A 24178-nucleotide genomic window follows, 5' to 3' on the forward strand; every position below is an offset into this window, starting at 1 on the left:
TCACATTCCAAAGGAGTTCATTTTGGGCAGATTTAGAAAATTAGAGAGTTTGATTTAAGTTTGAACTGACCCACTGGTACACATGGTGCTCAGAGAAGAGGGAAGTCAGGGTGGGTCCTGCCATCAGGGAAGGCTTCCTGGAGGAGAGGTTGGAGGCACTGGGCAGGCAGAGGTGAGCAGACAGGAATGAGGCCTCCCAGAAGCTAGGATACAGCACAGACATCAGCAGGAAGCAATGGTACCCCAGCTGGGAAAGGTGGATGAGACAGGGCTGCTGAGACTGAGCTCTGCAAACCAAAGCCTAATGTGGAAGTCACCTGCCTTCTCCCTCACCCACTGGGGAAAAAAAAGGTTTACATTCCCCCAAACTGGGAGGGGTAAAGGGCCTGGAATCCCCTCAGAGTCACGGAAAGTTTATAAAACTGTATCTGCATAGGCTCTGCCCCAGACCTAGGGGATCAAAGTCTGGGCAGAGAGGACCCCACGAGACTCTGCTTTTCACCTGCTCTTCAGGGGGCCTGATGTGCAGCAGGATCAATGTTAACTGTCCCCGCAGAGCTGAGTCATCAACAAGAAAAGACAATAATTGAGCTCCAGTGTTCTTGCCTGGAGAATCCCGGGGACGGGGGTGCCTGGTGGGCTGCCATTTATGGGGTCGCACAGAGTCGGACACGACTGAAGCAACTTAGCAGCAGCAGCAGTGGTCCTCAAAGCCCTTTCAGGAAACTGGTAGCCTGATCATCCAACAAGCCTGTGAGGCAGGGGTAATTCTGCCCCCTATTTCAAAGAGACAGAGGTAGTCTGGGAGTGGTTCAGAGATATCCGAAAGTCGCAGGGCTAACAGATGGAAAACTCCAGATGGGCGTGAACCAAGATCTCATCACTGATTGCATCACTGTTCTTCCCACTTCCCCAAAAAGGGGCCGCCCACTTCCATTCCAGCCTTCCCACTCCAGTCTCAACTTTGCCGGACCCCTCACGGAGCACCTGGTCACTGGAGGCAACAGCATCCCTCCGCCTCCTCAGCCAGTCTCTCCAGGTCCCCCGGTGAGGGGATACTCCCTGCCGTGGGGCTGGGACATTCACCCTCACGGGCATGGAGCATGATCCCCTCCCCCACTCACCAGCCCTCCTCTACCACCCGCTTCCCTCATCAGGTCCCCATCTTAATTTTATTCATTTGATTTATTAACATCTAAGTGGCAGAGTCATCCTGGTCAGCACGGCCAATCAATTCCAGGGTTTAATTCGGTTTTTCCTGATTGGGTCTCCGGTCACTGTCTTTCTGCTCACCAGAATCAATACTTTCACCTTGTGCTTCAAAGTCAGGTCCTCTGCAGGGCCCTGGCCTGTTCCCCTGGACCTAGTGCCGAGGCCAGAACGCAGCTGCCCTTCCCCGGTCGGCCCACACCCCCAGGCTCACACATCCAAGCTGCTGCATTGCTGCCAGTCCTGGGAGACCAGGAAGGCACCGCAGCCTCGGAAAACAAAACCTCTGGACCACAGTCCCTTCTCCTCATCTTTATAGGGGTTGGTCACTGAACCCCTCTGGAACTCTTTTTCCCCATCTGTAAAGTGGCTGGAAGTGTGAATTCAGGAAGGAAGGTGTCAGCTACCAGGCTGCCTCATTTACACTGCCTGTCACTCAGCGCCCCCACCCTCATCCCCACCCCCGTAGTCTCAGACAGAATCTATGTGGGTTTGGCCTGCCTTTCAGGATGGTGCTGTGTCCCCAGCTGGACTGCAGGTCCTTGGTGGATGGCTTCCCAGCAGTGCCAAGACCCGGGTGAAACCCCCAGGGAGCGTCTGGCCATCCAAATCCACATCTTACCTCTCCCAGTGGCTGCACACGTTGGGGTCCTCAGGGTTCAGGGAGAGGACGATTTGCAGGAGGGAGAAGACAATGAGTCCTGCCACTGAGCGCACCATCCTGGGCCCTGCAAGGAAGAACAAAGAGAGCAGTGTCATTAATCACAGCGTCTTTCCAGGCATCTGGCACCGAGGCGCCTTACATGAAGTGGCGGAAGAGGTTCGCTAAGCTGTAAAGTTCTGCACCATCATCATGTAATGAGCATCTGATATTCCACACTTGCAGGCTTTGACTAACACGGTAACACTTCACCAGTTCTGAGTAACTGGGTAGTGGGAAGCCTGAGTCAGGGAAACGTTAAATTTCTGGCCAGAGCTTCTCAAAGTTTTTTGGTTCATGGACTGCTTTTAGAATCTAGTGAAAGTCACAGAGCTTCTCCCCTGAAATATGCCCACATGCACACCATTTGGCTGTGATTTCAGGGTGTCCTGAAGCCCCTGAGTCTATCCTTGGACCGAGAAACTCTGATCCCCTACCTTAAAAGCAGCACCCTCCCCTGTCCCTTCTCCCTCAACTTTTTTTTTTGGCCGCCCTGTGCAGCACGCAAGATCCTAGTTCCCTGACTGGGGAGAGAACCCATACCTGCTGAATGGGAGTGGGGAATCCTAGCCACTGGACCGCCTGGAAAGTCTCTCATCTATGTTATGCTTTGCCCATTCACTTCCTCTCTCGACTCTTTCCTTCAATGAAGACAGAGAAGAAAGATATCTGGTGTGGCCCTGGGGACAGCGAAGCTGAGAAAATCCTTCTTGGCAGCTCTGGTCAAACAAGTTGCGCAGAAGGCTGGCCCTTGCTTCTCTTGCTCCCATGGGCTATCACCTACTGACACCCAGGGTGATATGTCTCTGCACATCATGCCCACCGGCAGGTGAAGGGCTTGGACAGCCCGGTAAGGGGTTTGAGGAAGTAGCTTGATCCCAGCCCCTGAAGTGACAGCCTAAGACAGGTGTTAAGTGGGCCTACACAGATGCCAACCCCCTGGGGTCCCTGGAACTGAGGATTCCCTATCAGAGGGCTCCTCATAGAGGCAGAGAACCATTAATGTAGGAATAGCTGAAATGACCTCCGAGGCTCCCTCCTGTCCAGGACTCCATGGTTCTATAGCCTTAGAGAACTGGCCGAGGGTTCCCATCCTAGTGGGGGTGTGGGGGGGTTGCCCAGAGCTACCTCCAGGGGACCTGCAATCCATACATGCTCCAACATCAGCTACAGACTGAAAGAATACTGTGACTCAGAGAGACAGCGCTATATTTCATGTGTTCATAGATGTGATTGTGATTTGCTTAAAAGCTTTACCGAATTCAGAGGAGCTTTTATTCTCAATCAGCCACACTAAAATAAAAAAAAAAAAAAAAAAAGGCAGCTTCTAATACCTGGGGGCAGGGATGGTATAGAAAATATTTTGACATTGAAAAGGGGTCCCCAGGCTTGAAAAGCTTGAGGATTTCTCGTCTAGTTGGCCCAGAGTTTACCGACGAGGAAGCGCTCAGCCTTCTTGAGGGCAGTGAAGAGTGGCAGGGACGCTGCACACGCCCCCAGGCTGCACTCAGAGGGAAGCCAAATGGAGCGCCTGCCTTCGTGAAAGGTTAAACTCTCTCCTCCCCTGCCTCAGTACTTTCCTTGTTAAACTCTTTCTTAGCAGCTCCTTCAAAGATAAACAAATTGTCACAAATTCTATGTAACCATGGGGGTCCAATTGATGATTAATGAGGCTTTTCTCTCTGTTTGAGATCTGGAGATAATCTGGGTAAATGGATTCTGAAAATTGGCTAACCGAAAGAGAAAAGCGATTCTGCACGATTCGCAGTGTCCAGCAGTCACCAGCGGCAGCCACTCCTCACTCCCCCACCGGCTCACCCTGCCAACTCCATCAGTACCTGGAGAGATGGCTCCGCACTCCCTGGGCCTCACAGTGCTAGGGCTGCCGGGCATTTCAACGCATTCTCCTCCCAGAGAAGGTGAGACCTTCCCCTTTGGGAAGAGAAGGAACTGCCCAAGACAGGCATTGAGTTTGGGGGATGGGCATCTTCTTCCAGGTGCAGGTTGGGCTGATCAGGCATCAGATACAGAAACAAAGGACGCACAGAAAGGCGTACAGAGTCTGACTGCCGGGCGGAGACGCCTGGTCTTGATTCTCTCCATGGCCTTGTCTCCTTACTCTGTTGTGGATTTTTTAAAAAAATATTTATTTATTTATTTGGCTGTGCTAGGTCTTAGCTGCAGCACGAGGGACCTTTGATCTTTGTTGTGGGCACATGGGATCTAGTTCCCTGACCGGGGATCAAACCTGGGCCCCTGCATTGGGAGGTCAGAGTCTTAGCCACTGGACCCCCAGAGAAGTCCCCGTCTCATTACTTTGGCTGATCCTGTGTGTTAGTTGCTCAGTCGTGTTTTTGGAACCCATTGGACTGTAGCCTGCCAGGCTCCTCTGTCCATGGAATTCTCCAAGCAAGCATTCTGGAGTGAGTAGCCATTCCCTTCTCCGAGGGATCTTCCCAACCCCGGGATCAAACTTGGGTTTCCTGCATTGCAGGCAGATTCTTCACCATCTGAGCCAGGGCCACGCTGTAATGTCGAGTGTTTTTCTGAGAGGACCTCCCCCTACCCCACCCCGCCCTACCCCCACCCCCAGCTGCATCTTCAAATTTATGAAGCTTAGTTATGAAGCTTAGAATATCAAAGGGTGAGGCCACCTGGATTAGTGGAGATCGTGCTCTCGCTGCTTTTGATCCATGCTGGTGGGAGAGGGGTGGCAAATGTAACTTGGATCCTGGCTATAATTGAGGAGATCTGTTTAAATCTTTGTGAAAACCTTTCCCTCTGAGTCAAATCTGGACAGCGCAGTTTGGCTAATTCCCACTGAGATACCTGGACCCCCGGGCACAGAGAGGGTAACGGGTGTTTGGAGAAGCGCGCAGGAGGTGGAAGTGGATGCGGGAGCGCAGGACACGGCCAGCCAGGTGGATCTGATGCCTCGCTCCTCAGTCATGGGAGTGTGTCAAGGCTACAGAGCAGAGGGTGATCCCCAGGACTCACACCCAAGCCTCGAATAGCCGATCACCAGTATTCACAAAGTTCCCCGTCTGAGGCCAAGTCTGCCTCTGTGGTGGTGTGGTTGGGGGAAAAGATGCCAGCCTGCGGGTACAAGAGTCCACCCCTCTAGGACCCCCTCAGCCCTCAGGCTCTTTCTTTGAACATGGCCAGTCTAAAAGAGGCAAGCTTGCCACCCTTCCCTCCTCCCCAGGTCACACCAGTCTCACTTTCAGTTTTTTTCTCACCCCTGAGCCTTGCTCCCCTGCCCTCAATGCCCTTCTTCCTCAGTTCTGCACCTCCAAACACCATCCATGCCCAGACACCCTCCCCTCTGCATGGCTTGGCACCTACAGCATGCCAGGCGCGCTGCACTCATCTAGCTTACAGCCTGGCCACACGGTCCAGCACCCATCGCCTCCCATCTTGCCCTGACATCTTTGCCCGCATGTTGACTTCATCTTTCTGACGTGTCTGTAAGAGCTTTGAAACTCAGGTCGAGTCCTAGGCTGTTGCCAGTCAGTTCCTTTTGGGATCTGATTTGAGAAAATGTGTTTCTACTTGTCTCAGCCACTTCGCTGAGGTGGAGTGAAGAGCAGCCACAGAGGAGCCGTCCCCACATGGGGGCAACTCATCGCCATTAACTTTAATGGGGCTTCCCCAGGCTCTCTCTCTGAGGACAGATCCCAAAGACATATGCTTCTGAGATGCTGAGGGAAAATCAATCCTGCCTTGGTGGTTATTAGGCTGACTCCATTCGGAGTGACAGAGGTTAACACAGCGGGCACTATCTGATTCAGGGCATTAATAATTAAATAATAAAATGCCCCTGGTTTCCCTTCAGAGGAAGAAAACATGTAAACAGTTCAGCCGGTCCCCTCCCCTCTGGTCCATGCTCCCCACACAGTAAGCCGCAGAGGAAGGGAGTGAAGTTCAGGAGGTGGAGAAATTTCTTTCCCGATTGGCTGCTTTACACCTGCTTACCTGGAGGTGAGGCTGACACCTGCCCACAGGTATAGCTACTCTGTACACCTGGCAGGGCCTTAACTAATCAAACTCCTGGAGTGCTACTTGCCCAGCCCTGGGCTATGCTTCCAGGATGCAAAGAAATAACCCAAGTTAACTACAGTCCATTTTCAGAGGCTAAAGCAGCAAGCAGGTGAGTCCCCTGGAGTCTTATAGAAAACTTGGTGGAGCAGATGGGACTAAAGATAGACCATGGACAGAGGAGCCTGGCGGGCTACATATAGCCCATGGGGTTGCAGAGAGTCAGACATGGCTGAGTGGCAGAATACGGAAACGGAGGGCAGATAAAGGGCCTTCGGGGCAAGTACTGCATAAGGCAGCACGTGGAGGCAGGAACGTGCAGGTGCTGGTGGAGAGTCTAGGAGGGTTTGCACCGGCAACATGGGAAACTTTGGCAGGCATTTTCCAAAGTTGGGTTCTATGAAGCACTAGCCCCATGAGCTACTGATAAAATCTCCCAGACCAAAGTTGCCATGAGTGACTAAGTTCAGGAAATGCTGCATGCTATGTCCTCATCTTAAATATTCAGTGTATCTGAGCAGACCTTGGGCTCTGGGAAGACCCAGAGTAAAGACACCTGTTTGGTTGTTTGACCCAGTCTTTCCCATAGAACTTTCTAGTGACCTCTGTAGCAACAGAGTTCTTTGGGATGCTAGTTTGGTCAACTCTGCTCCTCTCCATCAAGTCTGGAGGAAGTCCCAGTCCCACCATCTGCGTCCTCAGAGTTCATATCCTCCTTTTTATGCTAACACTTGAGAGCCTTCTGCGCCTGGCATCTGGTGTTAAAGGGGCTCTACCACTGGGTATTAAAGAGGCATCACAGCAAAGATTTCCTCTGCCTCACCTGGGCCTTCTGTCCTGGCCTGGGTCAGCCTTGCAGGCTGAGCAGACCACAGAGTTGGCAGCGTCCTCTGAAGATCCTGTCTTCTCCTGGGCCCCTGCCAGCACCAGCACCTGTGGAATCCAGCTTGTCTCTCTGATGGCCACAAACACCTGGCCAGACACCAGCTGCTCACATTAGGCAAGATGCGTAAAACCAGGGCAGAGGGCAGGCAGACAGATGGCCTCTGCCCCAGGATCAGCTGTGATGACCTCACGGTCCATCTGTGCAAAAATCGTCCCCCACCTGCTTCGCTTCCACCACCTGCCTTCTCATCCTGAACATGCCAAAATCTTGGACACTGGAACCTGGTCCATGCACCTGGAACCTGCTCTCTGTCCATCCCAGCCTCCTCCCGGGAGCCCTTCCTTCTCAGCAACTTTGCGTGGGCAGCAGGGGTGGCAGTGGTCAGGCTCTGGGCCCTGGGGGTTTCCAGTCACAACGCTGGGGATCGATTGGTAGTAGCTACTTGGAATGCTCTCCTGAGAAATGAGGCTGAAGGGAGCGTGCCGTGGTTGATTAGTGATGTCTGTTGCAGGCGCAGGATGGGAGAGGGACACATGGGTGCCACGCACTTGCTGTCCCTGTCCTACATTGCTGAACGGTCGTCTTCACTTTGAAAAGTGCTCCTCTCGTATGTGAACCGTCTGGGTATGGCCTCAGCTCTTCTCTTGGAGCCTTGGAACCTGTCCATCATTTTCCTTCCCTTTGTGTGTGTGTGTCAGTCGCTCAGTTGTGTCCGACTCTTTGGGACCACGTGGACTATAGCCTGCCAGGTTCGATTCTCCATGGGATTCTCCAGGCAAGAACACTGGAGTGGGTTGCCGTTCCCTTCTCCAGGGGACCTTCCCAACCCAGGGATCAAGCCCAGGTCGCCGAGCACACAATTAAAACACAGACACACTGCTTGAGGGCAGGGGTTTTGGTCTATTGTGTCCACTGCCATCCCCAGCACCCAGAGCATTGCTGGTACAGAGAGGGGGCTCAAACCATCTTTGTCGACTCCACAAATTGTCGATTCTACAGCTAACCACCTCCCCTGGACCTCTCAGCCATCCTGAGTCCCAGGACCAGCCACACTGCCTGTGTCTATCCTGACAGAGGCCACCAAAAACCTGTACTGCCAGCAGGTCTCAGCGTACGAGGCATCCCACCCTGCACTGACATCACACCGCAGAGACACCAATCTGTTGGCGACGGATACAGCGGGCACCACGACATCCTGAGAGCAATTCACAGACTCCTGCCTGGACCACCCTGCCAGCGCCGGGGGATGTCTGCTCCTGGAACCAGCACAGGGCGGGCATTGAAGCCCACTCAATAGCTCAAGCTAGCTGCAGTCAGCGGGGAGGGGTGGGGGGGTACTGCCCAGAGTTCCGAGAGCCTCATGAAAAGGCGCTTTCAGGCTCGGGACGCGGCAGAAGCAAACCCCAGAGTGAGACTGATAAAGCAAACACCTCACATTCTTCCCAGCGTGTGGGTATAGAGAGAGATTTCTATCTTCTATTTATAGAATACACACACACACACACAGAGATACACTTCTCTGTTTTTTTTTCCCGAATAAAACAAAAAGCCAAGTTTGCACTCATTGGGGTAAATGCCAAGGTTATCATCCTTTCTAGCTGACCTTCCCCTTCATCTCCCCACTGCTCTCAGCTGGTCCCCAGTCCCCAAGCCCCGCTCTGTTTATTGGCCTTGCTGGGGTCTGATTAGTGCAGATGAAAAGAGGAGCCACAGTCAGCCCATAATTAAGAGCTTCACCCTTCGCCTTGATGAAGCCTCCGACCCTCCAGGAATCCCTCCAGGGGCCGGGCTTATGTTGAAGGCTTTCTAATCTCCCTGCACTTAAGAAAAAGTTTTAAAAAACAAATCCGTAGCTCTTAATCTCCAAAAGAGTGATTCCGTGACCGCAGAAGAGCAGCAGAAATTCCCAGCGTCAACATGGAGGCCCTGCCAGGAGTCTGCCCACTGGGATCAATCGGGATTAGAGTCACCTCCTGAGACACGGTAAACGTCCTCGTCCTAGGGCTCCACCAAACCGGTAAATTCTGCTTTCTCCTCGCCCGGGAAAGCTCGGGCTGCAAATCCTGAAAATGGCACCACGGAGAACTGCAGTGCCCATTAATCAGGATCAGAAGGCTGGCCTGCCCCTGCGCCCTCAAGCCCAGAGGAGACCAAGTGGTCTTGACATTAGTCAGCTTCAGAGGGAAATCACAGCATATCCCCGGGGCGGGGGAGAAGCAGGAAGGCAGAGGGGTAGAAGCCGACAAATTCACGAAGCATCCGCCTCCCTCTCCTACAGACGCAGCCCTTGACTTTGAGGCCTCAGCCTTCCCATTCCCAGGCAGGCAGCAGCTGCACCCCCAGCCTTCAGCCCCTCTGAAGATGAAGGGAGAAAACTTAGCTGTGTTCGGAGGCCATTCCATTTCTCACAGAGCAATTATCTCCATCTTTCCATTTCTTTGCAAATCAGGGCACACCCATCTGGCCTGGCCAACCCAGAAGCTGCCTGAGCCCCCTCCAACCCAACCCACTACAGGCCTGCTCGGCTCCCCTCTCCCACTTGCTCCCGGGGCTGTGGGGTTCTCTGAACTGGGGGAGTCCCTTGCACCCTGGCATTAAGTCATGGCCACATCCCCAAAACCTTCACAGACAAGCCAGTCACTCAGGGCCGTATGGCCCCACGGGGATTGGTCCCCGTTCCCTCCTGCTCTGCAAAGAACATATCTAAAACACAGATGCTCAGATGGGAAAAGAGCTTGAGGAAGGGGCCCTGTAGCATGATCCATCACCTGGTCAAGCCTCCCCCCTAAACTGATCTGTGAAGGTGAAGGCTGGACAGCAAGCCACGTGGGACCAGAACTGGCACCTGGACAGACCCGGGAGCATCACATGTCAACACCTCATCCCACAGAAGGGCAAACTACTCCCAGGTGATTTAAAGCCCTCAAGTCACATAGCACACTGATGCCAGCACTCATGGAAGGGAATAGCAGAGTTGGACTGACATGGCTTCAAACTCTGACTGCACCTTACTGGTTACATAGGCTGGATAAAGTCATTTAACTACTCTGGGGCTGTTTCACATTAATCACATGAGAAACGACCAACTTCACAGAGCTGTGAGGATAACAAACGAGTCAGCAGGTAAAGTGCTTGGTCCAGAATCGAGCACATAGAATGCACTCAATAAAGTATTAGTTTCCTGCCAACTCATATCCCCTCCTTCTACCTCAAGACCCTTCCAACTCTCTAATTCTGAATTCTAGAATTCCTAAGTTCGGTTCAGTTCGGTTCAGTTGCTCAGTCAGGTCCGACTCTTTGCGACCCCATGCACTGCAGCATGCCAGGCTTCCCTGTCCATCACCAAATTGCGGAGTTTATTCAAACTCACGTCCATCAAGTCAGTGGTGCCATCCAACCATCTCACCCTCTGTCTTCCCCTTCTCCTCCTGCCTTCAATCTTTCCCAGCATCAGGGTCTTTTCAAATGAATCAGTTCTTCACATCAGGTGGCCAAAGGATTGGAGTTTCAGCTTCAGCATCAGTCTTTCCAATGAATATTTCATTTCCTAATAAATCCTTTAAGGATTTCCTTTAGGATGGACTGGTTTGATCTCCTTGCAGTCCAAGGGACTCTCAAGAGTCTTCTCCAACACCACAGTTCAAAAGCATCTATTCTTCAGTTCTCAGCTTTCTTTATAGTCCAACTTTCACACCCATACATGACTACTGGAAAAACCATAGCTTTGACTAAACAGACCTTTGTGAGCAAAGTATATCTCTGCTTTTTAATATGCTGTCTAGGTTGGCTGTAGCTTTTCTCCCAAGGAGCAAGTGTCCTTTAATTTCATGGCTGCAGTCACCATCTGCAGTGATTTTGAAGGGCAAAAAAAAATCACCTCTTTCACTGTTTCCATTGTTTCCCCATCTATTTGCCATGAAGCACTGGGACCATCTAGTCAAGGCTATAGTTTTTCCAGTGGTCATGTATGAATGTGAGAGTTGGACTGCAAAGAAAGCTGAGCACTGAAGAACTGATGCTTTTGAACTGCGGTGTTGGAGAAGACTCTTGAGAATCCCTTGGACTGCAAGGAGATCCAACCAGTCCAAAAGGAGATTGGTCCTTTGTGTTCATTGGAAGGATTTATGTTGAAGCTGAAACTCCAATACTTTGGCTACCTGATGCGAAGAGCGGACTCAAAGGCCCTGACGCTGGGAAAGACTGAGGGCAGGAGGAGAAGAGGACGACAGAGGATAAGATGGTTGGATGGTATCACCGACTCAATGGACATGGGTTTGGGTAGACTCCGGGAGTTGGTGATGGACAGGGAGGCCTGGCATGCTGGGGTTCATGGGGTCACAAAGAGTCGGACACAACTGAGTGACTGAACCAAACTGAACTGAAAGGGACCAGATGCCATGATCTTAGTTTTCTGAATGTTGAGTTTTAAGCCAGCATTTTCCCTCTCTTTTTTCACTTGCATCAAGAGGCTTTTTAGCTCTTCTTTGCTTTCTGCCATAAGGGTGGTGTCATCTGCATATCTGAGGTTATTGATGTTTCTCCCGGCAATCTTGCTTCCAGCTTGTGCCACATCCAGCCCGGCATTTCTCATGATGTTCTCTGTATATAAGTTAAATAAGCAGGGTGACAATATACAGCCTTGATGTGCTTCTTTCCCAATTTGGAACCAGTCTGTTGTTCCATGTCTAGTTCTAACTGTTGCCTCTTGACCTGCATACAGATTTCTCGGGAGGCAGGTATTTCCATCTCTTAAAGAATTTTCCACAGTTTGTTGTGATCCACACAGTCAAAGGCTTTGGCATAGTCAATAAAGCAGAAGTAGATGTTTTTCTGGAACTTTCTTGCTTTTTCAGTGATCCAACAGATGTTGGCAATTTGATCTCTGGTTCCTCTGCCTTTTCTAAATCCAGCTTGTACATCTGGAAGTTCACGGTTCATGTACTGTTGAAGCCTGGCTTGGAGAATTTTGAGCATTACTTTGCTAGTGTGTGAGATGAGTACACTTGTGTGGTAGTTTGAGCATTCTTTGGCATTGCCTTTCTTTGGGATTAGAATGAAAACTGACCTTTTCCAGTCCTGTGGCTGCTGCTGAGTTTTCCAAATTTGCTGGCATATTGAGTGCAGCATTTCATAGCATCATCTTTCAGGATTTGAAACAGCTCAACTGGAATTCCATCACCTCCACTACCTTTGTTTGTAGTGATGCTTCTTGAGGCCCACTTGACTTCACATTCCAGGATGTCTGGCTCTAGGTGAGTGATCACAGTGTCATGGTTATCTGGGTCATGAAGATCTCTTTTGTATAGTTCTTCTATGTATTCTTGCTACCTCTTCTTAATATCTTCTGCTTCTGTTAGGTCCATATCATTTCTGTCCTTTATTGTGCCCATCTTTATACAAAATGTTCCCTTGGTATCTCTAATTTTCTCAAAGAGATCTCTAGTCTGTCCCATTCGATTGTTTTCTTCTTTTTCTTTACATTGATCACTGAAGAAGGCTTTATTTCTCTCCTTGCTATTCTTTGGAACTCTGCATTCAAATGGAATTCTAATTTCTAAGGATCTAAGGAAATGCTGATTGAAAAATCTTCTGCTGGAAAATCTGGGCTTCGCTATATGTATTTGGTGACCCCAGGGCCAGTCTGAAATGTGCAGTTATTAAATGGTCTCATCTACTCATTCAGCAAACATTTACTGAACACTTGCCAGTCACCGCAGATGCAGTAATTCAGGCAGGCCCTGCCCCTAGACCGCAAACACCTGCTGGAGGGTGTATGGGAGTGGCCACGAGAGGGAAATGGACCCAGGATGCGGCTTAACTCAAAGTGCCAAGGCCTTTGCCTGGCAGGAAGCCCCAGGCAAATATCAGAGACATTTGCTGCAATTGATGCATACCATCCCCACAGGTCCCGCTCATGTTGAATCAGGCCCATCTCCATTCCAGTTGCCTCTGAGTCTGGTCAGCCTCCCAGCTCCTCTCCGTTAGCACTCAGAGTGGCTGCGCTTCCTCTCTTCCTCAGGTTTTCCCTCCTGAGGTCCAGCTCAGCTCAGGAGCAACTCAGCTTCCCGTGGCCCCCTTCTTCCTATCTGCCTGCTAAGTCACTAACTTGCTGTGTGACCAGGGACAGGCTGCTTTGCATCTCTGAGCTTCACTCCATGTTTGCTCAGAGGCTATAGCATCTCTAGGACTCTTCGAACTCTACAAGTTCCCCTCCAGTGTGTCTCTCTTTGCTGCCCTTCCCCTCGTCACCCTCTTCTCTCTCTTCACCCCCTACATTGGGTTGGTCAATGGCACCCCACTCCAGTACTCTTGCCTGGAAAATCCCATGGATGGAGGAGCCTGGTGGGCTGCAGTGCATGGGGTCGCTAAGAGTCGGACACGACTGAGCAACTTCACTTTCACTTTTCACTTTCATGTATTGAAGAAGGAAATGGCACCCCACTCCAGTGTTCTTGCCTGGAGAATCCCAGGGACAGGGAAGCCTAGTGAGCCGCCGTCTACGGGGTCGCACAGAGTTGGACATGACTGAAGCGACTTAGCAGCCTCTCCCAGCAGCAAGGAGATAAAGCAGTGAAGACAGGAGAATTAGGTTCTAGTCCTGGATCACAGAGAACACATTTCACTGTTCTGAGCCTCCTTTTCCTTTGACTACACAGGAAGGATAAGAGAACAAGTTCTCATGAATATCAAGCCACAGCCCAACCCTGGAAACGCAGGCGTTGGTGCCCTTGTGAGGGTGGGGACCCTAAGTTCCTGCCGCCTTTCTGTCCAATCCTCAGCACCCTTTTGAAGGCTGGACTCTTGCCTCGTGCTCTAGTCTAGCCCAGGGCCCACACCAGGGCAGTCTCTGCCTCATCACTCCTTGGACACCTCTTCTCCCCACGAAGGAGCTAAACATAAACAGGAGGGCTTGGTTGTTAGTCTAAGACTAGGGTAGCCTCTCCAGGTTTCCTTCTGGAACCTTCTGTATGTCTCTAGGCCAGGAGAATCTGAAGTCAGATATCAACTGTCTCAAAGCCTGAAGGGCCCCACATCTGTGAACTGGTCATGGAAATGGGCATTGGTGTGTCATAGAAAGCAGTGGGCAATACACAACATTATGTTTTCATGTACATCTTTAACCCAGCATTCCACTTCTGCAATTGAATTTTAAAAACTTACCAAGGCCAAAGGTAGGTTTAAGAATGTTGCATCATCTCTTAATAAAGAGATATTCATTATAGCATTGAAACAACCAAATGCTTAAGTCAGGGTGCACGTGTGATAAGTTGCCTCAGTCACGTCTAACTCTTAGCAACGCTGTGGACTGTAGCCCATCAGGCTCCTCTGTCCATGGGACTCTCCAGGCAAAAGTACTGGAGTGGGTTGCCATGGCCTTCTTCAGGGGATCTTCCTGACCCAGGGATCGAACCTGCATCTCTTACGTCTACCTGCACTACAGGTGATTTCTTCACCACTAGTACCACTGAGGTGGTCTTTGCTAAAGAAATCCCACCATGTATACATAACAAAATATTATGTAAACATTTAAACTATTGATGTGTGGGAAAATATGGAAGCTATACACTGGAGCATTAATAGTGGTCATTTGTAAGAGGAGGGGAAGGGAGAAACATCACAGGACTTCTGCTTTCCAAGTCAATCACTTCTGTTCTTCTTAGTGTTTCTTATAATGCTCTTATTAGTGTTTCTTATAATGAGTATCATCATCACCATAGTCATAAAAGCAAACATATTTTAAGAAAATATATGTAAGGCAATCCCACTTCTGGGCACATAACCAGAACAGACAAAAACTAACTGGAAAAGATGCGTGCACCCCAGTGTTCTTTGCAGCATTATTTGCAATAGCTTTGGAAGGAACGATGCTAAAGCTGAAACTCGAGTACTTTGGCCACCTCACGCAAAGAGTTGACTCATTGGAAAAGACTCTGATGCTGGGAGGGTTGGGGGCAGGAGGAGAAGGGGACGACAGAGGATGAGATGGCTGGATGGCATCACTGACTCGGACATGAGTCTGAGTGAACTCCGGGAGTTGGTGATGGACAGGGAGGCCTGGCGTGCTGCGATTCATGGGATCGCAAGAGTCGGACACGACTGAGCGACTGAACTGAACTGAACTGAACATATGGAAGCAACCTACATGTCCATCGACATGAATGGATAAAGAAGATGTGGTGTATATATATGACAATTACTCAGCCTTAAAAAAAGAATGAAATATTGCCATTTGCAGCAACATGGATGGACTTAGAGGTCATCATACCAAGTAAATTAAGTCAGACAGAGAAAAGCAAAAGCCATATGATATCGCTTATATGTGGAATCTTAACAAAATGGTACCAATAAACTTATAAAACAGAAACAGACTCACAGACAAAGAAGACAAATTTATGGTTACCAAAGAAGAAAGGGCAAAAGGGATAAATTAGGAGCTTGGGACGAACAGATACACACTGCTATATACAAAAAAGATAAAAGCAAGTACCTATAGTATAGCTCAGGGCACCATATTCAGTATCTTGTAATAACTTATAATGGAAAAGAATCTGAAAATACATATATATATTACTGAATCACTTTGCTGTATGCATGATATTAACACAATATTATAAACCAATTATACTTCATTTTTTTAAAAAAATAGGAAAAGAACTTTTTAATTTAAAAAAATTATAATGTTTAAAAAGGTTAGGAAAAAACAAATAAAAGATGATACACGTACATTCACTACCACGGAAAGAGGACCCTGATGTATCATTATGTGAAAAACAGGTTACGAAACAGCGTGGACATTGCAGCTGAATTGTATGTGTGTGTGTGATGTGTGTTCTGAGAACAAGCAAGAGAAAAGAGAGATGTCCAGAAAGATGCTTAAAATATTAGCAAAGGCACCTGGGTGATAATATTTTAGGTAACTTACTTTCTTCTCTATACTTTGCTGTCAACATTTTCTATGATGAGCTGGTCTCAGCTTCTCGGTTTAATAAAGCCATCTTCATTTTGCCAAAAAGTCAAGACCTTTTGTCAGTGTCCCTATAGTTTACCCTCCCCCATGCCCAGACTCTCCCACAAGGCTCCTTGGGGTGCATATTCCCAAACAGCAGGATTTTTCGAGCCCTGAGCTCACTACTCTTGGGGACACAGGCCACTTTACAGAGCTTTCCAGGCAGCCCTGGAAGCCATCAAGCCGGGGTCGGTGAGGGGAGGGTAGGGATTGCCATTATAACTGAGTGGTCTGTGTCCATGCTGTGATTATACACATGCTGTGATTAGAAACATTATGCCATTTCAAAGACCCAAAATGATCTGATGACACAAAAAATGGAGGGATAATGTAGGATTTTGTCAGCTCTATCTGGTATAATAAATGAACCAAGTATTCCGATTTTAAAAGAAATTTATTGCAGCGCTTTGTCCATGACACTGATGGATCCTGGCTCACAGCCTGGCCAGGGCAGCCCAGGGAACGCCACCTCACTCCAGCACCTGCTCTGTCCCCTGCACCCCGCAGGCTCTGGTTCTCCATAGGTGACAAGCACCTGGAGCTCTGGTCTCAATTCCTGAGTCCTAACCTCAGATCTGCCTCTTACCAATTGTGTGACCTTGGGCAGGTCACTTGACTTTTGGAAGTCACAGTTTCCTCCTCTGTGAAGTGGGAATAGTAAGAAAACCTGACTCAGAGGGTCCTGCAGAGTCAAAGAGACGAGGATGATGGGAAGTGACTATAGTCAATAAAACGCTGAGTCAAATGTGGTCAATCCTCTTGCCGAGGGCAGAAGGGATGCAATACAAATACTCCTGGGGGATGTGTACAGAGAGAGAGACTGAGATTATTAGGATCCTCTGATAAGGACCACCTTCTGGGAGAGGGACAAGTCTGCCAGGACCCAGAGAAAGGAACTCAAGATGAATTTCAGGAGGTTTGCAATTTGGCCCAGTCAGGCCCTGCTGACCCACAGTCTCAGCAAGAGATGATTCCCAGTCTGGATCAGAAGCCAACTTGGCTGCCTTTCTGGCCTAGGTCATGTCTGACCACCATCTCCACGGCTGAGAGCATTCGTGATAAAACGGTTCCTCTCTGGTTTTCTAGAGGGGCGAGATGCTCACTCACCTTCATCAGCACTTTGCACTCCTTCCCAAAGGAACGGGCCATCAAAAACAGCACCTTGAAGGATCAAAATCTACCCTCATCTTCCCGGGTTTCATTTGCAGAATGGGACACAACTCCCAGACTCATTGTGCTCCTGGCCTGATTATTCGTTGTTTATTTCAGTATTTTCCAGGAAATTGTTCATTAAGGATAAAAGCACCTGCTTACTGTAAGAGAGTATTACACAGAGACTCTGGCATGGGGGCCTGGGAAGAACATTAATTAATGAAGTGTAACAGAACAAACACGCTATAAATTAAGAGTCTAAAGAGAAATGCCTGGCATCGGTGGATGACGACAGAGGGCTGAAATGAAAAATCTTATTTTTAGACCACGGTGGTGTTTGAAAAAAAAAAATGGGAGGGGGAAAAAATTACAAAAGGTGGCAGAGGTAATGATCTATTTCTGGAGCAACTAAAGCCTTTGCTTCCATCAAGAGAATTATAAATCAATTCTGTTTTGTCTGGGGGCATATATGCGTGGTGTGTGCTAAATTAAAAAGCTTAATGTGTCAGAGCGGTTCCTTCTGAGGTTTCCATGGAACAATGCCGACTGAGGCATTAGGCAGGTGACATCTGTGCCAGGCCACCGAGTTAGGCTCAGCTCGGCACAGGCCGTCCTGAGCACCAGGCTACAACAGCATATGTAGCCCAACCTCAGTTAACTGGAACCTGCAAATCTTCATTTAACTGGGGTGTGGGGTGCCAAGCCACTGCCCACACTTCCAGGTGCATTTCCACCCCAGAGCCAGTGAGATGTTCTCCCCCCTACCCCCGCACCTCCCGAAAAGCAGTTTCCAAGGCTAGCTTCCATACTGATGATCTATTCAGTTTTATTTCCTTTACTTCAAACCCATTCCTGGACAAGGACAGGCCTTGAGGAATAAGGACCCTGAAATCATGCCAAATCTCAATAAATCCGAAAAGATCTGGTCCCACTCACCATAACCCACTCACCAAGACAGGAAAGGAAACAGGCACAGTCGCAAACAAGTATTTTGGTAGCAAGTGCTGGAACCCCAGAAAGGTCTTCTCTGTCTCACTTCCGACTCAACAGAAAACTCAGAACTGTGAACCGCCCATTCCTCGAGGCAGGGTGGAGGTCGGGGCAGGTTCTACTTTGACTCCAGCTGCTCCAATTCAAGTTGCTTTCTGCTCTTTCTGCAGGCAGGCTGAGTGGCAAGGTGCCAACCTCCAAAGAGCTGAATCACCAATAGGTAGAAAACAGGAAGCTTATGCCAAGTCTAACCATGCTTCCCCAGGGTTTTAATCCTCATTTGTGGTGTGCCCACAAATGTCTAAATTTGTCATAACACATTCAGGGACTCAGTGAGATAGGAAGACCAGGAGGCAGGCCAGGAGCTTGTGAAGCCATGGCGCAGACCTCTGACACACGGAGGTTTGGTGCTGCCAAAATGGGGAGCAGAAAGAAAAGGATAGGGGGCCAGGGAGGAGCTGGCGATGAGGGGCTGGGTGCACCCAGCTGATGAGTAAACCAGGGCTGAAGTTTGAGCTCAAGTGAGCATTGTGTACCAATGCTGTATTCAATACCTAACAGCTCTCACTAAGGATGCTCTGTTAATATCCCCTGTTGGATGAGAATCTGCAAGAAAACTGACTCAAATAGTGAACATTCCATTCACTTACCAACCGTGGAGCATCTTACTGAACCCCAGAAGAAAGCAGGAAATGAATGGTTCCCGAGAGACTGTCCTGTGCTGGGCCCTGAGTTGGGTATCTGGCCAATCCCCATCCTCATGGTGGCCCTAAAAAGTAGGTAGTACGATCTCCATTGGCAGGTGACAGAGACTCACAGTTTAGAAGTTCATGAACTAGACTTGAACTCAGGACTACCTGCTTCTCTAGTACTACGCTGCCAGGTCTGTCTTTGCCCTTCTGACTTGGCGGGCATGCGTGCACAGCTAGGCAGGTATGTGTGTGCACATGCTATATATGAGATGGGGGTCATCTCTGTGGATCAGAGCTTCCTCCACCCACTAAGTTTGAGCAGAGGAAGAAAGGACACTGTGCTTTTGTGGGAAGAGCTGTGTAGGCCAGCTGTGTGAGCTTGGGCCATTCTTTGGCCTCCGTGGTACGCCAATGTCCTCTATAACTGAGAGGGAGGCTTTCTTAACTAACTGGTTCCTCATCGGAACCAAAGAATCCAGAAAATGATTTCAGTGACTGTTTTATCAGCTTTCCCAAGGATGGTTCACAACTTGTACCATAAGATGCACAGGAGGAAAGTCCATCCATTCCATACAGCGGATGGCAAGGGGTGTGAAGGCTCTTGAACCTAGCTGAGAAAGATGATCTTTAAGGCCTGTAGGGCTGTGACATCAGGAGATGGGTGGGGGGGCTGGTGAGCCTCCGCTGCAGAGCTGGGCGATGATCCCGGAGCAAAGCCGAGGTGGCAGGTAAGGATGCCAGACCCCTGGGACGAGATTATCTCAGCTTACAGTGTCCTCTGTGTATCTGTGTCATCCCTTAGCCTATCTTCTTTAAATGTATCCATCTCACCTCTATTCCTATTTGAGGAATCAAGGGAGAAATTAGGGACACACCTTCAAGGGGATGAGCCTTACTTCTCACTCTTTGCCCCTCAAGCTAGCTAATTGGGGGTGAAAATGAAAGTCACTCAGTCATATCCGACTCTTTGCGACCCCATGGACTATACACTCCATGGAATTCTCCAGGCCAGAATACTGGAGCGGGGTAGCCTTTCCCTTCTCCAGGGGATCTTCCCAACCTAGGGATTGAACCCAGGTCTCCCTCATTGCAGGCAGATTCTTTGCCAGCTAAGCCACAAGGGAAGCCCAAGAATACTGGAGTGGGCAGCCTATTCTCTTCTCCAGAGGATTTTCCTGACCCAGGAATCAAACCGGGGTCTCCTGCATTGCAGGTGGATTCTTTACCAACTGAGCTATCAGAAAAGCCCTAATTGGGGGTATGGGGAGCAATAACTGCCAAGAGCTCTGAATAGGATCAATAATTGAGTACATGATTCCTGAGCACCTCCTCTGCCCTCCAAGGACATGAAATTTAGTACAGAAAGGGCCAGTTCTCCAGCAAGGCAAAGCAGTGGGGCTTGTGCCCCAGGAATGAGCAGCGCCCTGCCCCATTCTGGGCCTCATCCAGAAAATGTTTGAATACTTTAATAAGCAAGAGCATGCCTAGACTAACTTTCAGCTCTGCTCATGGAGCGCTCAGATGCCAAATGCATCCGAGGCAACGGGGAAGGGGCAGCTCACTGTGGAATTCTGCAGCCAACGTAGCCCAGCTCTCGAGAAACCTCGGGCTCAGCATTAGCCGTGGCAAAACCTTTGCATCTAAAAGGACATATTTAGGCAGAACAGGCGCTTGCCAGACTCTGGATCACTCCACAAAGTGGAGAGGAAGATAAAATCACCCCCAGGGAGGAAGGCAGAGGAGACATTTATTTCAAACCAATTTCACCCACTGTGGAACAATCACTAAAGCCAAATGGTAGAGCTCTGCGGCTCTCTGTGTCCTCGTGGATAAAGGTGGAAAGAGCAAGCAAGCGGTGCAACCTCCAGCTTGCGGGGAGGGCCCAGGAGAGAACAGGATCTGCTGATGAGGCTGTCCGTGGGCTCCAAGGAGGGCATGAGCCAAGCGCCCAACCAAAAGTGGAGAAAAATGGCCAGGTACAGGGAAACCCAGAACCAGACCTCTCACCCCCAGGTCTACCAACAGTTGGCTGTGTGACCCTGACTGAGTCACTGACCCTCTCTGAGCCGTTTTCCGATAAGGACGAGTGAGAATCGCTTCTCAAGCAGATGATCCAGCCGAAGCAAAGGGCATGAGATTAAAGGCCTGAGTTTAGCTTTCTAGCATCACCCACCAGCCATGGGAAGGCTCTTAATGGCTTGTCTGGGCCTCAGATTCTCCATCTGTAAAAGGGTGTTGACTGACAGTCCTACACTTTCAGAGCCAGAGCTGGACTCTAGCTAAGGTCCCTGATAGCTCTAAAAAGTTCTCCAGTGATTCTCTGCAGCAAGAGCAGACAACAGGGAGGAGGGGTTTCCCTCCAAGGCAGGGGGGATGGGCACCTGGCACCTGACACAATGCCAGATGTCGGTAACTGTTTGATAACTAGCTAATGACTAGATCAGTGAATCAATGAACAGGTCTCTGTTTTTGCATGGGACTGGGAGCAAAGAGACTCAACCAAGGTCACACAGCTGGTAACAGACAGACAGAGCTGACCTCAAATCCAGGTCTTTGGATCCCAAATTCAGTGCCCCTCCCACTCCACCATCTACTGGGCAAGAAAAAGGAGGTCATTGAGCAGAGCCTCCTTGAAGGGCAAGGCACTCTGGGGCCGAGGAGATGGTGAGGTCCTCCTGTGCCACACTGGATTCTGTGTGCCTTGAACCTTCCGACCTCTCAGTCAGCCCCAGTGTTTGCTGCCTTTGCAACCCACTCATCAGTATGGTGAGCCCTGCTGGATAACCACCCATGCTCCTTTTGCCCTATCCCCTGGCGAAAACAGGGGGACCCCTCCCGCAGGGATGGGAGAACAGAGTTCACCATGAGGTTGGAGCCAAGCACGGGCCCCAGTCCCAGAGCCCTGAGGTCTTGCATCTGCCGTGCTGGGCACCCCCACCTACTCCCTCCTCTAATGAAAACCCAGAGAGCGGCAGTGAAATTCACCTTAATAAGCGCTCGTTAGAAATATGCTAATGAGGAGGAAGCTGATATCATATGCCCTGAAACCCCAAGGGAGAAAGGGATGAAAAAAATTCAATATTGAGTTTTGTCTCATTTCAAAGCCACTTTCAAAGTGGCCATAAATCTTCTGTATGATGTGGCATAACGAGGAGCTGCCAGCGGCCTGGGCGTTAATAATTAGCAGTTGCCAGGTGCTGAAGTGAATGCATTAGACTTTCTGGTCCTCTCTGCCAGGAGAGAGAGGGAAGGTGCAAACTAGGTCCCACGCATGGGCTGACCCATCCACACAGCCTGCCCACCTGCCTCCCTGGGGCAGAGCTTGTGGCTGTGAGAGACTGCAGAAAATGCCAGGAGTCTGAGGTCAGGAATCAGCAAGGCCTACCTTGAACCCCAGCCTCAGGGTGTTGAATTCTGCTTGCCCCTGACATGACCAAGCCTCAGCTTCTGTCTGTGGGACTCATAATAACTCATGTTCCAGGCTGGGGCGGGGGGTGTGGGTCATGTGCGGGTATCACCTGGCTCAGCGTGTGGCGGTGCAGAGAATTTCTCTAGAGTCAGCTGGTCTAAATCAAACACCGGTTCTGTTAATTAGTCGCTGGGTGACTGTGGACAAATGATTTAATCTCGTAGAGACTCTGTTTCCTCATCTGCAAATGGAGGTGGTAATTGTATCCATTGTGAAAATTAAATAAGGTAATTACACCAGTATCTGATACAGTCACAATTCAGCAAATACAGCTGCTGTCACTATAGTAGTTACTGTTTATATTTTGGGCTCCTTCAGTTCCCCTGTACCCACTTTCCTAGCCACTGATTAAAAAAATACATCTTAGAGTTGTCTCCTATCCTTTTTCGCTTTTAATTTGCTGGGCAACTTTGGGAAACTGATTTAACCTTTCTGGTTCTTAACTGTCCATTCTACAAAGTGAGGATGATAAGGCCTCCTTTAATCTATGTGGAGGATGGTCATAAAGGTCAAAAAGATAAAGCAAGTGAAAGCTTTGAAATGTATAATAAATGGCACAGGAGTGGGGAATTATCATCATCAACCTCCAGCAGGAAGGTTATTCTAGATGCCATGATTGACCTCTCTTCCCCAGGGAGCAAGGGACAGTCTCTCTCAAGACCTCAGAGGAAAAGAGCCTACATTTCTTCCAGACAATATTGACAGCAAGGTACAACTTTTAATTCCTACAGATGTCTAACCGACGTCCCTTCCCACTGGCTGCTGTCTTCTTGCTCTGCCCTTGGGAGAAGGAGAGACAAGTCATTGGTCATTGTTTGGGTGGGAGTTCCTCATAGTCTAGAAGAGTTTGCTTTTAATTCGCAGTAAGACACAGACTAATACATGGTCCTACTTGCATGATCTCATGGGGCTCATGTCCCATGTAACCCCCCTCTCCCGCCTCCCACGCTGCTCTATACCTCATCCAATAAGAGGACTCCACTGACTGTACCAATGTCAAGTTGCTATCAAATCTCCAGCTTTCAGGGCTACCCATGTGGCTCAGTGGTAAAGAATTCACCTACCAATGCAGGAGACACAGGAGACGTGGGTTCGATCCCTGGGTCAGGAAGATCCTCCGGAGAAGGAAATGGCAACCCACTCCAGTATTTCTCCTGAAAAAATCCCATGGACAAAGGAACCTGGCCAACTACAGACATGACTGATGGACTGAGCGTGCACACACGCTCTAGTGCTTTCACTCAATTTCTGGACTTCTCTCATTATAGACTCAATGGCTTGCCGGCTGGCACCAGTCCCTGGAGCGCACTTTGAGTCACTGGAAGGCAGTGGGCACAAAGGAGCAAGCTGGGATTCTTAGTTCCTGGTGCTGCGGTCTTTATGAAGATGGACACCTCCTAAGGAATGCACAGTACCGCTCTTCACTCATCTCCTCTGCCTTTGCTTTCTCTCACTGCTTCCTGTGGGTTCCCATAATGCTCCTACCTGGAAACACACTGAAAAGTCCCACTCTTGAAGCCATTCTTCCTTAGGTAGGCATAACATGGACACCCTTCCTGACCTGGAATTGGGAGGATGGTGGCTGAGTTATAGTTGCTAGGTCCCCAAATTGCCCCCTGAATCTGCCAGTGAGACCCAACAGTGAACCCCAGGGATCTCATCTGTTGCAAAGCCCCAACCTGACTTTGTCCTCCCCAACCCCATTCCCCATGGAGGCCTTAACAATCCGGCTTCTGTCCTGACCCCTGATCCTCAATGCCCTCTCGCACAGGCACCTTACATGGTGGCCCAGCCCAAGATTCACGCCAGCCTCCTCACGGGGCCTGATCCGTCACCCTTCACTCACTCATTCACTCCACCCAGAAGCACCTAGTAAGCACAGACATTAGGCAAGGCCCTGGATATGTAACGACTTCCCTGATGGCTCAGACAATAAAGAGTCTGTCTACAATGTAGAAGACCCAGGTTCGATCCCTGGGTTGGGAAGATCCCCTAGAGAAGGGAATGGCAACCCACTCCAGTATTCTTGCCTGGA

At 49.6% G+C, this 24178-nt stretch overlaps 1 protein-coding gene across 15 annotated transcripts in view; it reads right to left on the minus strand.

Moving 5' to 3' along the window:
* The window catches only part of MEGF11 (multiple EGF like domains 11), a 398161-nt gene that overhangs the window by 262408 nt on the left and 111575 nt on the right, over positions 1-24178 (minus strand). For all 15 annotated transcript variants that reach the window (XR_006060297.2, XR_006060298.2, XM_027971510.3 and 12 more), the window contains exon 2: positions 1832-1937. Coding sequence is in view for 13 of the 15 variants with exons in the window: in XM_015096820.4 (XP_014952306.2) it covers positions 1832-1937 (106 nt within the window). In the remaining 2 variants the exon portion in view is untranslated. The remainder of the gene's footprint in view (positions 1-1831; positions 1938-24178) is intronic.

This window comes from Ovis aries, chromosome 7 (assembly GCF_016772045.2).
Source record: "Ovis aries strain OAR_USU_Benz2616 breed Rambouillet chromosome 7, ARS-UI_Ramb_v3.0, whole genome shotgun sequence".
Classification (NCBI taxonomy): domain Eukaryota; kingdom Metazoa; phylum Chordata; class Mammalia; order Artiodactyla; family Bovidae; genus Ovis; species Ovis aries.